We start from the raw sequence: 13,339 nt of genomic DNA on the forward strand, positions 1-13,339 counted from the left end.
TTCCTCAGTTGTTGGACATCTAGGTTGTTTCCAAGTTTTGGCTATTGTAAATAGTGCTGCGATGAACATCGGCGTGCATATATCTGTTCTTGTCATGGCTCTCACTTCTTTAGGGTATATACCTAGTAATGGGATGGCTGGGTCAAATTAATCACCACATCTTGATTGCATGTTTGGTCAATTTCAGACTGCAGAAGTTGGTAAAAATCTTCAATTTCTTCATCTTTGGCTTTGGTGGTTGTTTCGTAAATTTGAATAACAGTAGTATTAACTGGTCTTCCTTGAAGGCATATGGATATCATCCTATCACTGACAGCATCACACTTCAGGATAGATCTTGAAACGTTCTTTGTGACAATGAATGCCACATCATTCCTCTTCAATTCATTCCTACTGTAGTAGATCATATGGCTATCTGACTCAAAATGGCCAAAACCAGTCCATTTCAGCTCACTAATGCTTAGGATACACTATGCATCCCATTTCATTTTTGACAACCTCCAATATTCCTAGAGTCATACTTCGTACATTCCATGTTCCATTAATGGATGTTTACAGCTATTTCTTCCCATTTTGAGTCATGACACATTACCAAATGGAGGTCCTGAAAGCTTTACTCCATCTACTTCATTAAAGTCAACTCTACTTTGAGGAGGCAGCTCTTCCCCAGACATATTCTGAGTGCCTTCTGACCTGAGGGGCTCATATTCCAGCATTATATTGGACAATGTTTCAGGGCTATTCATAAAGTTTTCCAGTAATATATCATACAGTGTTCCACTGCTATTCATAAGGCTTTCACTGGCCAATTCTTTGAGAAGTAGATGGCTCCTTCCTTCTTCTGAGTCTTTCTTAGTCTGGAAGCTCTGCTGAAACCTGTCCACCATGGTGACCCTGCTGGTATTTGAAGTATCAGTGGCACAGCCTCTAGCCTCACAGCAACACACAAGCCACCACAGTATGACAAACTGACAGATGAGTGGTGGATTTCCCCAATAAAACATGAGAATTATCTGTGAATTCTGTGTCACCACTACAACAAATTATCAAACCCAAGAGAAACAGAGAGTGCCATCGGAGTGCCATGGTGTCAGAATTGGTAAAAACTTGGAGGGTGGAGGTAAGTCTGCCACCCACCTCATAGGACTCAGCCTTGGAATATTGATCTTGATCTTCTTCCTCCATGGTGAAGTTAGAGGAGGTCAGATATTATTAACAATATATTTTAAGTGAAAGCAATGTGAAGTGAATTTCTTTTTAAATCTTGGTTTATCACTTTGCTGGATACTAAGAAGAATGTATTATTCTCACTTTACTGGTGGGAAAATAGAAGTTTAAGAGACTTAAGAGACTATTATATAATCTGAGAAACGTCACAGATGTATAAAGTGGTCGACTTAGGATGTGGACTCCTATCAGAGTCATCGTAAAACCAGTAATCTTAATATATTATGAGAAAAGAAGCAACCAGAGAAAACAAATTCATATTAAGGTGTGAATCAGAGACAAGAGTAAGTCCTCTTGACCAATTTGAATGTTATTTGCTTATTTGACTCTTGTTAATATAATCTGTTATAAACTCTGTATGACTTTCGACAAACCACTTAACTTTTTTAAACCTTAGTTTCCCAATATGCAAAATGAGGGACCTGGACAAGATGAACCGTAAGGTGCTTTTCAGTGTTAAAATTCTAGGACTCAACATTGTTTAGGTAGAAAGCATTGAGTTTTTTGGTTACAGTGCTGGAAAATTTAGCAACCAATATTGGTAATGGTTGCACAGCATGATTAATGTAGCTAGTGTCAATAAATTATACACATAACATGTTAAATTTGAAAATGTTGCGTTGTATATATTTTTACAACAATTAAAAGAAAACTAGGACTCAAATATAAGAGCAAACAAGACAAACATCTTTCAAGCAGAATAACCAGACCTTTGGTGATCTCCACATTAGGCAGCCTGAAGATGTCAAGGTCCATTGTTCCTCCTTTAGTTCCTTCTGAGAGGTCTAAGAGGACCAGCCTGTCTGCAATGCCCTGTACATTCAATAAGAAAAAGAGCACATTACATTGACTGTGGCTAGTTATTCAATTTTAATTCACCAGGTAGGGGCTAAAGGAATATATAGGGGCCTCATGTGCTGTCTTAAGAAGGAAAAGTAACACCACAGCAATTAAAATGACATGTGAGCAAGAAGTTATTATGAACTTGAATGATGTGATCCTTTAGGCCTTAATACTGGGATCTTATGGGGCCATAACTTAGACAAGACAGACTGCAGGTTTCTTTTGTTGGGACTGTTGTTGTTGTTGTTAGGTGCTGTCAAGTCATCTCTGACTCATAGTGACCCTAAGTACAGCAGAATGAAACACTGCCCAGTCCTGTGCCAGCCTCACAATCCTTGCTATACCTGAGCCCATCATTGCAGGCACTGTGTTAATCCATCTTGTTGAGGGTCTTCCCCTTTTGCATTGACCCTCCACTTTACCAAGTATGATATCCTTCTCCAGGGAATGGTTCCTTCTGACAAAATGACCTAAGTAGGTGAGACAAAGTCTGGTCATTCTCACTTCCAAGGAGCATTTGGGCTGCACTTCGTCCAGGACCTATTTGTTAGTCCATTTAGCAGACTATGCATGGTACTCTTAGTATTCTTCCCCAACACCACAACTCAAAAGCATCAACTCTTCTTCAGTCTTCCTTATTCATTTGTCCAGCTCTCACATGCATAAGAGGTGAATGTAAATACCATGGATTGGGTTCGGTGCACCTTAGTCTTTAAGGAGACATCTTTGCTCTTTCATCACTTGGAAGAGATCTATTACTAGGGAGTAATAAAGATGACCTGGTACACTCAATGTATTTGTTATTGTTGTTGAGTTTATGCTTGATTTTGAAATCATAATTTTCATTTTGAAAGAACTCAGGATTGTTTTGGTCTATTTTTAGTAGCTCATTCCTAGCATGAAACTAATACCAGATTTTTCTCTTTAAAAAACAAAGACTATATCTACTGCATCTACTGTGAGAATGAAGACCATTATCAACAATCAGACTAAATATTCCAGAAAATGTCAACTTCACTCTGAATTGTTGTGAAGGGCCCCAGAGGAACCCTGCAGTGGGTCTTTAAGCACATCAGTGTTGAACTCATCCTTCTTGGAAAGAAAAAGAGAAGGTTTCAAGCTGACAAATGGTGGAGATACAAAAAGGAACTGGCTGTAATTCATACCACGTGCCACACTATATGATCGAGGGTGTTACACTGGGCTTCTATTACACAAGTAAATCTGTGTGAGCTCACTTCCCCATCAACATAGTTATTCAGGAGAATGGATCTCTTGTGGAAATCAAAAATTTATTGGTGAAAAACATATCTGTTGGGTTTGGATAAGGCCAGGTGTTGCCTGTTCAGTATCCCAAGCCCAGAAAGATGAGTTAATTCTTAAAGAAAACCAGATTGAACTTGTATCAAATTCAGCTGCTTTAATTCATCAAGCCATGACAGTTAAAATCAAGACTATCAGAAAATTTTTGGATGGTATCTGAATTTTTGGATGTCTCTGAAAAAGGAATCATTCAACAGGTTAATGAATAAGATCTAAGGGTTGTGCAGCTATGGAGACAAGAGGTAGATGATTCCTATGTCTTAGTGGTAATATTTTTAAGATGAAATAAAATTCATATATTGATTTTGGGAAAATAATAATAAATAAATAAAAATAATAGCCATAAATCTAAAATCAAATCTTATTATAATGATGTACTCTACCCAAAGATCTCACAGAAAATATTCCATATGCCTCTAGACGGTCCCTGGGTAGCATGGTGGGTAGACTGTAAATAATTACATGGAAAATCCTAAGTCAGTTTACCTTGTGGAAGGTCTGCACTCTCCAAAGTTATAGGGGACCTGAGATCTCTCGTATCTTAGACTGAGGGGCAAAAGTATCCAGGGATCCACCAGACTATCAGGCAGGAAGTACAGTGGTTAAAAAAACAACCCAGCTATACTACTTATTAACTATATAACCCTGGGCATGTCACTGAACTCAGTCTTACTTCATCTGGTCATAAGGACTATTATGTGACACAGGGCTAGCATAAGTTGCCTTCTCTAAATCTTAACTATCAGTTTTATAATTGTCAACAGGTCAGAAAATACCAGATTTTCCTAATACAGTTCTCTGCAAATAAAAATCAACTAGTAGTTAATATAATGAGACTCAGTATGAAGCAATTCTCTAATTCAAAAATTTCTAATTTTTTAAATAAGTAATATATTCATATAGGTCAAAATTCAAATATTCAAAAAGTATAGCCAAAAAAATAAGAGGATATAAAGTAAAAAATCTCTCTCTTTTACTACAGCCTAAAAACTCTGATTATATCTCTCATTTTAACTCTTCTGAGCTGGCTTATGGGAACAAGTGAAGTCACTTGGGATTCTTTCATCTAATACCTAAATACAAATCTTCAGTTCAAAAAGTGTTACTCTTTATTATCAGTAAGTACTACTCTGGAAATAAAGAATTCTATTTTTAAAAAAAATCTCTTTTAAAGCAATCAGTAATACAAATACTTCCGTACTTTAAAATATTCCATCCATTCACAAAGGGCAAAGTTCCTGAATATACAAAATATTCCTATAAACTATTCAGAATCTAATAGGAAAAAAGTTGGGCAAAGGTTGTGAAGAAACAACACAAATGGCTCATAAAGGAAATGCAAAGAAAACTATGAGATATCAGTTTCATCTATCAGACATTCAAGCATCTAAAAATTTAATATCAGTTAGGATGGGGAAAAAAAGTATTCTCTCTCATACACATTGTGTATGTAGGTAAACTGGTATAATTAATATGGAGGATAGTTTGACAATTTCTATCAAAATTTTAAAACTTAGCATTTCCTTTAATCCAACATTCTCATTTATAGGAATTAACCTACAAACTTACTAGTACATGTGTAAAGTGATATAATATGTGCAAGACACTCACTCATTTAGTTACATTATACCAAAAGAATGAAACAACCTAACCTAAATGTCCCTCAGTGATGATGATGATGATGATGACAGTAAGACAGTTTAACAGTAGTTTAGAGTTGAGTTTCTCAAGCATATATATCACATAGATCATCAGGGATCTTTTTAAAATTTGGACATTGCTTCAGTGAGTCTGTAATGGGGCCAAGGATTCTGGGTTTCTAATAAGATCTCAGCTGATGCCAATGCTGCTGGTCTGAAAAGCACACTCTGTGTATCAAGGGTCTAGAATACAGGCTCTGTGAACAGATTGCCTGGGTTCAAATCCTGATTCTGCCATTTATTCGCAGTGTGACTTTGGATAAATTGGGTAACCTCTCTTGGTTACCTTGGTTTGTTTATTTGTAAAATTTGATTGTTTATTTGTGAAATGGTGATAATGACAGTAACTAATCAATATGGTTGTTGTGAAAATTAAACGGGTCGGTGTTTAGACTAGTGCCTGGCATACAGTAAGCACTCCATAAAGGCTAGTTATTACTATCATGACTATTATTATTGTTGTACTATTTAAATTTTGTCAAGATGTTAGTGTTTAAAATTCCATCAAAATGTTAATGCTCAAAAAGCAGAAAATTTTCCACCCAGACAGTTCACACACAAAGAAATACTGATCATGACACCTTTCTAACAGTTAAAGAAACATGACTTTAAGATGCTTTCCTGTATTTATAAAAAATAAATAAAATTAATAAAACTCAGCATTGTTGGGAGTTCTGGTGGCATAGTGCCTAAGGCACCTGACTGCTAACCAAACTGCTGGCGGTTCAAACCCACCAGCCACTCCTCGGAAGGAAGATTGGGCAATCTACTTCCGTAGTAATACTGCCTCAGAAACCCAAAGAGGGGTCGCTATGAGTCGAATTCAACTCGACAGCAATGAGTCAGCATTGTTAGGGATGTCAAGAAGCAGGTCCACGAGCACATTACCAGCAGCATAAATTAGTTCTGCCTTTCTGAAGTGCAATCCAGCAATTAAAAAAAAAAAAAACCTCACTGCCATGGAGTCAATTCTGACTCATAGCAACCCACTTTGGGTTTCCAAGGAGGTAAATCTTTATGGAAATAGATTGCCCAGTCTTTCTTCCATGGAGTGGCTGATGAGTTTGAACCACCAACCTTCTGGTCAGCAGTCAAACGCCTTAGGCACTATGCCACCAAAGCTCCTTAATCTAGCAATAAGTACCATAAAAACCATTCATGCCCTCTGACTCACTGGTACTATTTTTGAGATTCCAAACCCCTTAAAAGAAAAAAATTCAGAGAAAATAAGCAACTTGTAAAGTGATGTTTACCAAAGCAGTTTATTTAGCAACAAAAGAACTGAAAACAACACAAATCTCAATTCAAAGAGAATAGTTTATTCAGATTGAGGGTTGAGGAAATGAAACTATAATACGCCAAAAGTTAGCATATACTGTCAGCTTTTTAAATTGTCTAGCTCCCTGAATATAATTTGTTTGCTGAAGTAGAACCTGCCCCCAAGATATATGCAAGCCTTAAATGAAAATGGAAGAATTTAGATGGCAAAACAATCAAAGTTTAACAGAAAAGGAAAACTAATGCCAGCTACCAAATAAATATAGAGAAATCACTATCCTATTCTGGGCTACATCCCTTAAATGACACAAGGCATGCTTTTGCCATGATCCTATGCCCCAGAAAAAGGCAGGCAGGTCTTTTAAACCTATCTGGAAGGGCATTTAACCCTTTCTATATATAATTTATATAGAAAAGACCTAAGGAAAAGGACTGCCCAAAAGAAAAAAAAAAAAATCTCAAACTAGTGCAAAATATCAACTTAGCAACTATGATCCTAAAGTCAGTCCTTTAAAAAAATGGAAATTTCAGAAAGCTAAAATTAAAGAAGCATCATATTAAACAAGAGTTTAATTAAAGCAGCATGACTCAGAAAACACAGAAGAGATTTTGTGACTGAGTCAAATAAATGTTAATTTGAGATTTTCTTTGGAATAGGGTGTTGAGTCTATTTAAATTACTTTTTCAAAGCCTATTCCATGACTACTAATTAAGAGGAAACATCAATGATGAGAGCTTCATGTCAACTTATCAAATATATTTTAAGCAAAATGAGGTTTTTCTATATGACAAAATGAAGCCATTATTTCTTGAATGTCACACACAAAAAGTTTAGCACTATGGCAGATGTACACCCACTCCTCACTTCTTGACAAGGTTAGGTTAAAAAACAAAAACAAAAAAAATGTCATTATATGAAAATGCAGGATGACCATATCAAATCACAAAATGGAAGATGACTACATCCTTACAAAACTGTCAAATTAAATCATTACATAACTGCCAAACCACTGAGAATCATGGTCCAGCCAAGTTAACACATAACTTTAACCATCACAGCCAGCATCACTCTCACCTTGGTATTCATTACTGCCAGATGCACATCGTTAATGCACAAAATAGTTAAACAGATTTTTTTTTTTTAAATATTGTCATAAATGAGCAATGTAAGAAAACGAGAGAGTCAATTAGTAAGGAGAAGGTGTATTTATAGCAATCATGCATACATACCTTTGCTAAAAGTGCTAATGTGCAGGCAATGCCTAACTCCCCACCTCCAACCACGGTAATTTTATTAACTGTTTTAGTCTCATGATTTTCCCAGCATCTTGAATTTATGTCTGAGACACCTAAAAAGAAAAGTGAATGATCATGAGAATTTTAAAGTAGTAGCAAAAGTCATTTTACTATCTCTTTAAAAATAAACCAGGCTTGGATAATTCAAACCAAAAACACAGTGCTAATTCACAATTAAACCAACCAGTTGCCATCAAGTCAACTCTGACTCATGGTGACTCCATGTGTGACAGACCAGAACTGTGCCCCATGGGGTTTTGATGGCTGGTATTTCAGAAGTAGATTGCCAGGCCTTTCTTCGGAGGTGTAATGGGTAGAATCAAACCTCCAAACTTTTGGTTAACCATTTGCACCGTGCAGGGACTTTAGTCCATAATAAAAATCCACTGCTAACAAGTCAATTCCAACTCATAATGACGCTATAGGACAGAGCTCAATTGCCCCATGGAATTTCCAAGGCTATAAATCTTTACAGAAACAGATCACCACATCTTTCTCCCTTGGAATGGCTGGTAGGCTTGAACTAACCTCTTAACCACTGTACCACCAGGGCTCCTTCCAGTCTATAATAGGCATTCAAAAAATATTTGTTGAAGAAATGAATGACTGTATGCAAGAAAAACAGAGACTCTAAGTTCTGAAGTCTGTAGTCTCATGTTTGTTTTGTTGTTGACAAAAATATTCCACTAAATAGAGGCTATCCTTTTAAAAAGAAAGGAACTTGACGAATGTTTTAAAAATAATAATAAAACCCTAAAAGATGTCAAGGTATGATACCTAAAAATAAAAAATAAAAAAATAACTTCTCAGAGATAACCAAACACCTTGAGAGAATCACCGGGTCTGCCGACCCGGAACCATAGTCTCAGGGAGCACCAAACTCAATTGGAAAAAAAAAACTTAAACAAATAATAGGATTTCCATAGTTCTAAAAAATATCATAATTTTTACTGCTCTGATCTACCACACAAAAAGGGAAAAAAAGTTTTGCATATTACTAAAATTTCCAAGTATGTGTATTTGGCTTTATCTTCAGTGAGAACCATGAAGAATCATAGACCTTCTGGTCCACAGGTTTGCTGGTCTGATAGAGCCTGGTGGAACCCGAGACTATGGCACCTAGCTGCCCTGAAACTGAACCCAGGTCTGGAACTGAACCCACTCCTGTGGCTGCCAGCCAAACAAAAGACAGGCATATGAGCTGAACACTTACGTTAGGGAGATACGCTCCTTGGAGAGATCGATCATGGGAGAATAAAAGGGCTGTGTATGCACAGGGAGATGGCTCAGGGGGCAGGTGTACACAGGAGGAAAGGACACAGGGAAGAGGTAACTATGGGGAGGAAGAGGGAGGGGAGCTGTTGCATTGTGGAGATTGCAGTCAGTGTCATGAGACAGAGTATATGTGAACTGCTGTATGGAAGATGAATTTGCTCTGTAAACTTTCATCCAAATCATAATAAAAATTAAAAAAGGATCTCTGGTCCAATATACTGAATGAGTCAACAGGGCCACATGAACATATGATGAAAAAGCCTTGTGATCAATATATGTCAAGTGACTTAAAACAGGAGTCCCTGCGTGCAAACAGTTAAGCACTTGACTAGTAAAACGTGGGCAGTTCAAACCTACCTAGACACGCCTCAGAAGAAAGGACTACCAATCTGTCCCTGAAAGGTCACAGCCATGAAAACCCTGTGAAGAGCACCTGTACTCTGAAACCCATGGCACTGCCATGAGTTCAACATGACAGCAACCTGAGTTTTTTTCTTAAGAATAAAACAAGATTTATTTTACCTATCCATTAAAGAGTAAATTTTTTTTACATTTTGAGAAACGATATCCATGGAAACTAATGGCAATGCTGGCCTATGATAGATACACAAGAATTTTTGATCTTACACACATCCACACGCACACACATTTATTTATGGAGATGAAGTGAAAATCAAGTAGCAGAATGTAAAAAGTAGTGAGAAATGTAAAATGATAACTCTCAAGGCAATCTATCTGACAAAAATACAAACCTTCAGTGATTTTTGCAATATAGGCTAGCAAGTCTACCTGCCGTGCCTCATCAGATGATGGCAGAGAATACAGGGGAAGTTCTTCTTGAAACTTGGCAATCATTTCTTTAATTAATCCAACAATGACAGATTTGGGCTGCAGAATACACACAAAGGAAAATGTCACACAACCATTTTGCCATAGCACTGTGTTAATCTATTCATTCTTACAGAATTAGCCAAAGAATTCCATCATACTCTTATTTTTTGAAAACTACCAAAAAAAATTATTTAATTTTTAACTGTTTCAATACTTTTAACTTGAAACTAAAGAGAAAAATTAATAATGAATCCCTATCTCCTAAATGAAAGAAAACATGGATGCTTAATAGCAGACTATCTAGGCCTGTGATCTCTTTCCCTCTTATTATTCTGAAATAATGCCAGACTTAGAGAAAAGTTGCAACAATAGTACTAATTACCATTTACTCTTCATCGAGATCACTCAAATGTTAACATTTTATCACATCTCTCTCCCTCTCTCTATATTCTAAACCAGTTGAGTGTAAATTATAGATATGATGCCCCTTTACTCCTAAATACTTTATGTGTATTTCTGGAAAGGAAAAAAAAAAAAAACTCCAATAAAACCATTATCAAACGAGAGCATTAATGCTGATAAAATATTATCCTAAGGCACTTGATTGCTGACCAGAAGGCTGGCGGTTCAAACCCACTAGCCACTCCTTGGAAGGAAGGTTGGGCAATCTACTTCCGCAGTGATACCGCCTTGGAAACCCAAGGAGGGGTCGCTGTGAGTTGGATCCGACTCAACAGCAGTGCGTTTTTTGGTTTTAATCTGATATTAGGAGTCCCTGGATGGTACAAATGGTTAATGAACTTGCTAACCAAAAGGTTTGTAGTTCAAGTCCACCCACACACACCTCAAAAGAAAGGCCTGGTGATACACTTCTTAAAGATCAGCCACTGAAAACCCTATGGAGCAAAGTCCTACTCTGAAAATATATGGGGTCGCCATGGAGGACAACTGGTTTTGTTTTGTATTGTTCAAGCTGACACTGTTCCTTTTAATTTAACTGGTTAAATACCTTAGTAAAGTCCACTTAACTTGTTCTTTCAGTGTCATAAGCAATATAACGTGAATAATAAACTCCAAACAGCTGTTATGAGAAGTAAATGAGTTAATGCAAGCTATAAAACGTGAGGATAAAAAGATGTTTATTATTAGTAGTATATTTATATATACTAATAATTAAATATATATTTATATTTATATATAATATACTAATATATTTATATTTATATGTAATATACTAATAATATTAGTATATTAGTATATTATTAGTATAATTAGGAATAATTAGTAGTATGCTCATTTTTAAAAGTGCTTAATTCCTCAGGAGGCGCTCTGATGGTGGTGTGGTTAAAGCATAGGTATGCTAACCACAGAGTTGGCATTTCAAACCCATCAGCTCTCTGTAAAAGAAAGATGTGGAAGTCTGCTTTTGTAAAATTTACAGCCTTGGAACCCTGGGGGCAGTACTACCCCGTCCTATAGGGTCACTATGAGTCAGAATCAACTCTACAACAATGGGTTTAGTTCTGGTTTAATTCCTCAGAGTCAGGTTTCACTATTTATAAACCAAGAGGATAAGACCATTAGGATCAAAAGACTCAAATACCTTCAGGGACTAGATAGATAACATAAATGCGTGAAGCTGCCAACTATAAGAAAACTATTTATTTTGTATACAACTTTGGAATGCATATTTTGCAATTTAAGAAAATGAGGAAAGACACAGTGTACTATAAACTAAGGATATAATTTGACTCACAACATGAGTCACTAAAAATTTTCTCTATAAAAACGCATGCACATCACCATAAGCGACAGATAAGGAAGAAGGGCTGCTGTACACAGTGCACATCAGCAAGCTGCTCTGAGGGCCAACGTGCGGAGGGAGCTGAAGATGCACCAGTCAATTACACACCAGCAACGAAACTTACACATCACAATTTAGGGTAATACTTACTCCTAAACCTGGTAAAAATGTTACTTGCAAACTATGAAAGTGTATTCCCCACCCCACCCCCCCAAAAAAAAAAAACCCAAGCAAATCAAGACACTTAAAGTAGCTGGGCAGAAAAACATTTCAAAAATCATGAAAGTACAAAAATAAGATTAAAATTATCTTAATATATTGTCTTAGAAATATTCTTCTTTTTTTATTTAAAAAAAAAGAACCTTTCTAAATGTCAGGTCTCTTTACCTATTAATAGTATGGAAATAAATCATAAGGTCAAAATCCCTTGATTCAGTCTTTATTGAAAAAATAGTAGGATCTGTAAGTTATAAATAAGTTATAAATGAGTCAGGGATTTTTAACTTCTTTGTTCACTGCTGCATCACAAAGCCTGCCACAAAAGGGACACCAAATATCTGTTGAATAAAATGCAAAAATGATACTTAAAAGAGAAATTCTGAATGAAGAAGTTGCTAACACAAGGTCTCTTGAGAATGCAGAGCATGGAGTTAGAATTTATCCTTTAACATAAACTTAAGGAGAAAAAAAATTTATAAATCTTATCATCATAAAAGTGAATAGCTTGTTGGCAAGAAGCCTCCCTATGAGATCTAAGATAGTTTCTTACTTTAATCTTAAGTCTGTGATGTCTGCTATACATGTCTGAAATGTTTACTGATAATAAGTAAATGAATTTAATCATCAGATTTATTAATAATTCATTGATCATACTTTCACTGCCCTTGTTATAAGTAATCCAGACACTATATAAACAATGTTCATTCTCTTTGGCATTTAGAAAAGCATGTTTTCCTCCTTGCACATGTTTATGCAAGTAGAAAACAAATGGCACATTAAACTCTCAATCAGTTTGATTTTAAAAAATGGTGATTATAGCAATCATTTAAAAATTCAAGCCAACATATTTTTTTCCCTGAAGTAGAATGTATTATTCCAGAGTCTGTGAGGAAGGTATGATGCATAAATGCTTTAAATGAAGATTTACCTTAACAAAAATATTCCATTATCATAGTAACCTCAACCTTAATAATAAACTTATACTATTAATTATTCTTTCCATGGGTATGATCCCCTACTTTCCTCTGAATTTCAAATTACTTTTGAAGATAATATCATCAATAACATTGAAATATATTATTTTACTTATTTCTATTGTCGGGATCTAAGATAAATATGAAGAAAAGTGAAAACTTGAAGAAAATCCAAATCGATCTTACATGGCTCCAGTTTTGGAGATAGGGCAAGTATATTCTGCCTTGAGCATCCACATGTTTTCCAACTGAGATTCCCATATTTGCAGTTGGCTTCAAGAAGCAAATGGGTGGAGCAAAAGGGTGAGAATCCAAAATCCACAAGTGAATTGGTATGTTGTATGTATTACCTATGTGAGATAAAATAAATACAGACTCAAATAACAATGAACCATTGCAAAAACGGCAAGGAGGCCACATCTTCCGACCTCCTCTAACCTTACAAGAAGAAGACCAGGATTACCAGCAGTAACCCAAGGCCTATTCCTACAAGGCCAGACATGCTGCCTCCCTCCAGCCCTTTCACCAATCATTCCTCCCAAAGCACCCACCACCTCTCTCCTGGGTTC

General features: G+C 36.1%; 1 protein-coding gene and 1 pseudogene across 1 annotated transcript in view; one reads left to right on the forward strand and one right to left on the reverse strand.

The window, feature by feature from the left end:
* Positions 1-13,339, reverse strand: part of UEVLD (UEV and lactate/malate dehyrogenase domains) — a 55,193-nt gene that overhangs the window by 21,869 nt on the left and 19,985 nt on the right. The window contains exons 4-7 of the mRNA XM_007955718.2: positions 12,957-13,120; positions 9,695-9,830; positions 7,602-7,720; positions 1,938-2,040 (exon numbers count right to left, since the gene is read on the reverse strand). Coding sequence (XP_007953909.1) covers positions 1,938-2,040; positions 7,602-7,720; positions 9,695-9,830; positions 12,957-13,120 — 522 coding nt within the window. The remainder of the gene's footprint in view (positions 1-1,937; positions 2,041-7,601; positions 7,721-9,694; positions 9,831-12,956; positions 13,121-13,339) is intronic.
* LOC122151366 lies at positions 3,035-3,602 on the forward strand (annotated as a pseudogene).

The sequence above is a fragment of the Orycteropus afer genome, unplaced genomic scaffold (assembly GCF_000298275.1).
Source record: "Orycteropus afer afer isolate SDZICR_OR568_19922 unplaced genomic scaffold, OryAfe1.0 scaffold00014, whole genome shotgun sequence".
Classification (NCBI taxonomy): Eukaryota; Metazoa; Chordata; class Mammalia; order Tubulidentata; family Orycteropodidae; genus Orycteropus; species Orycteropus afer.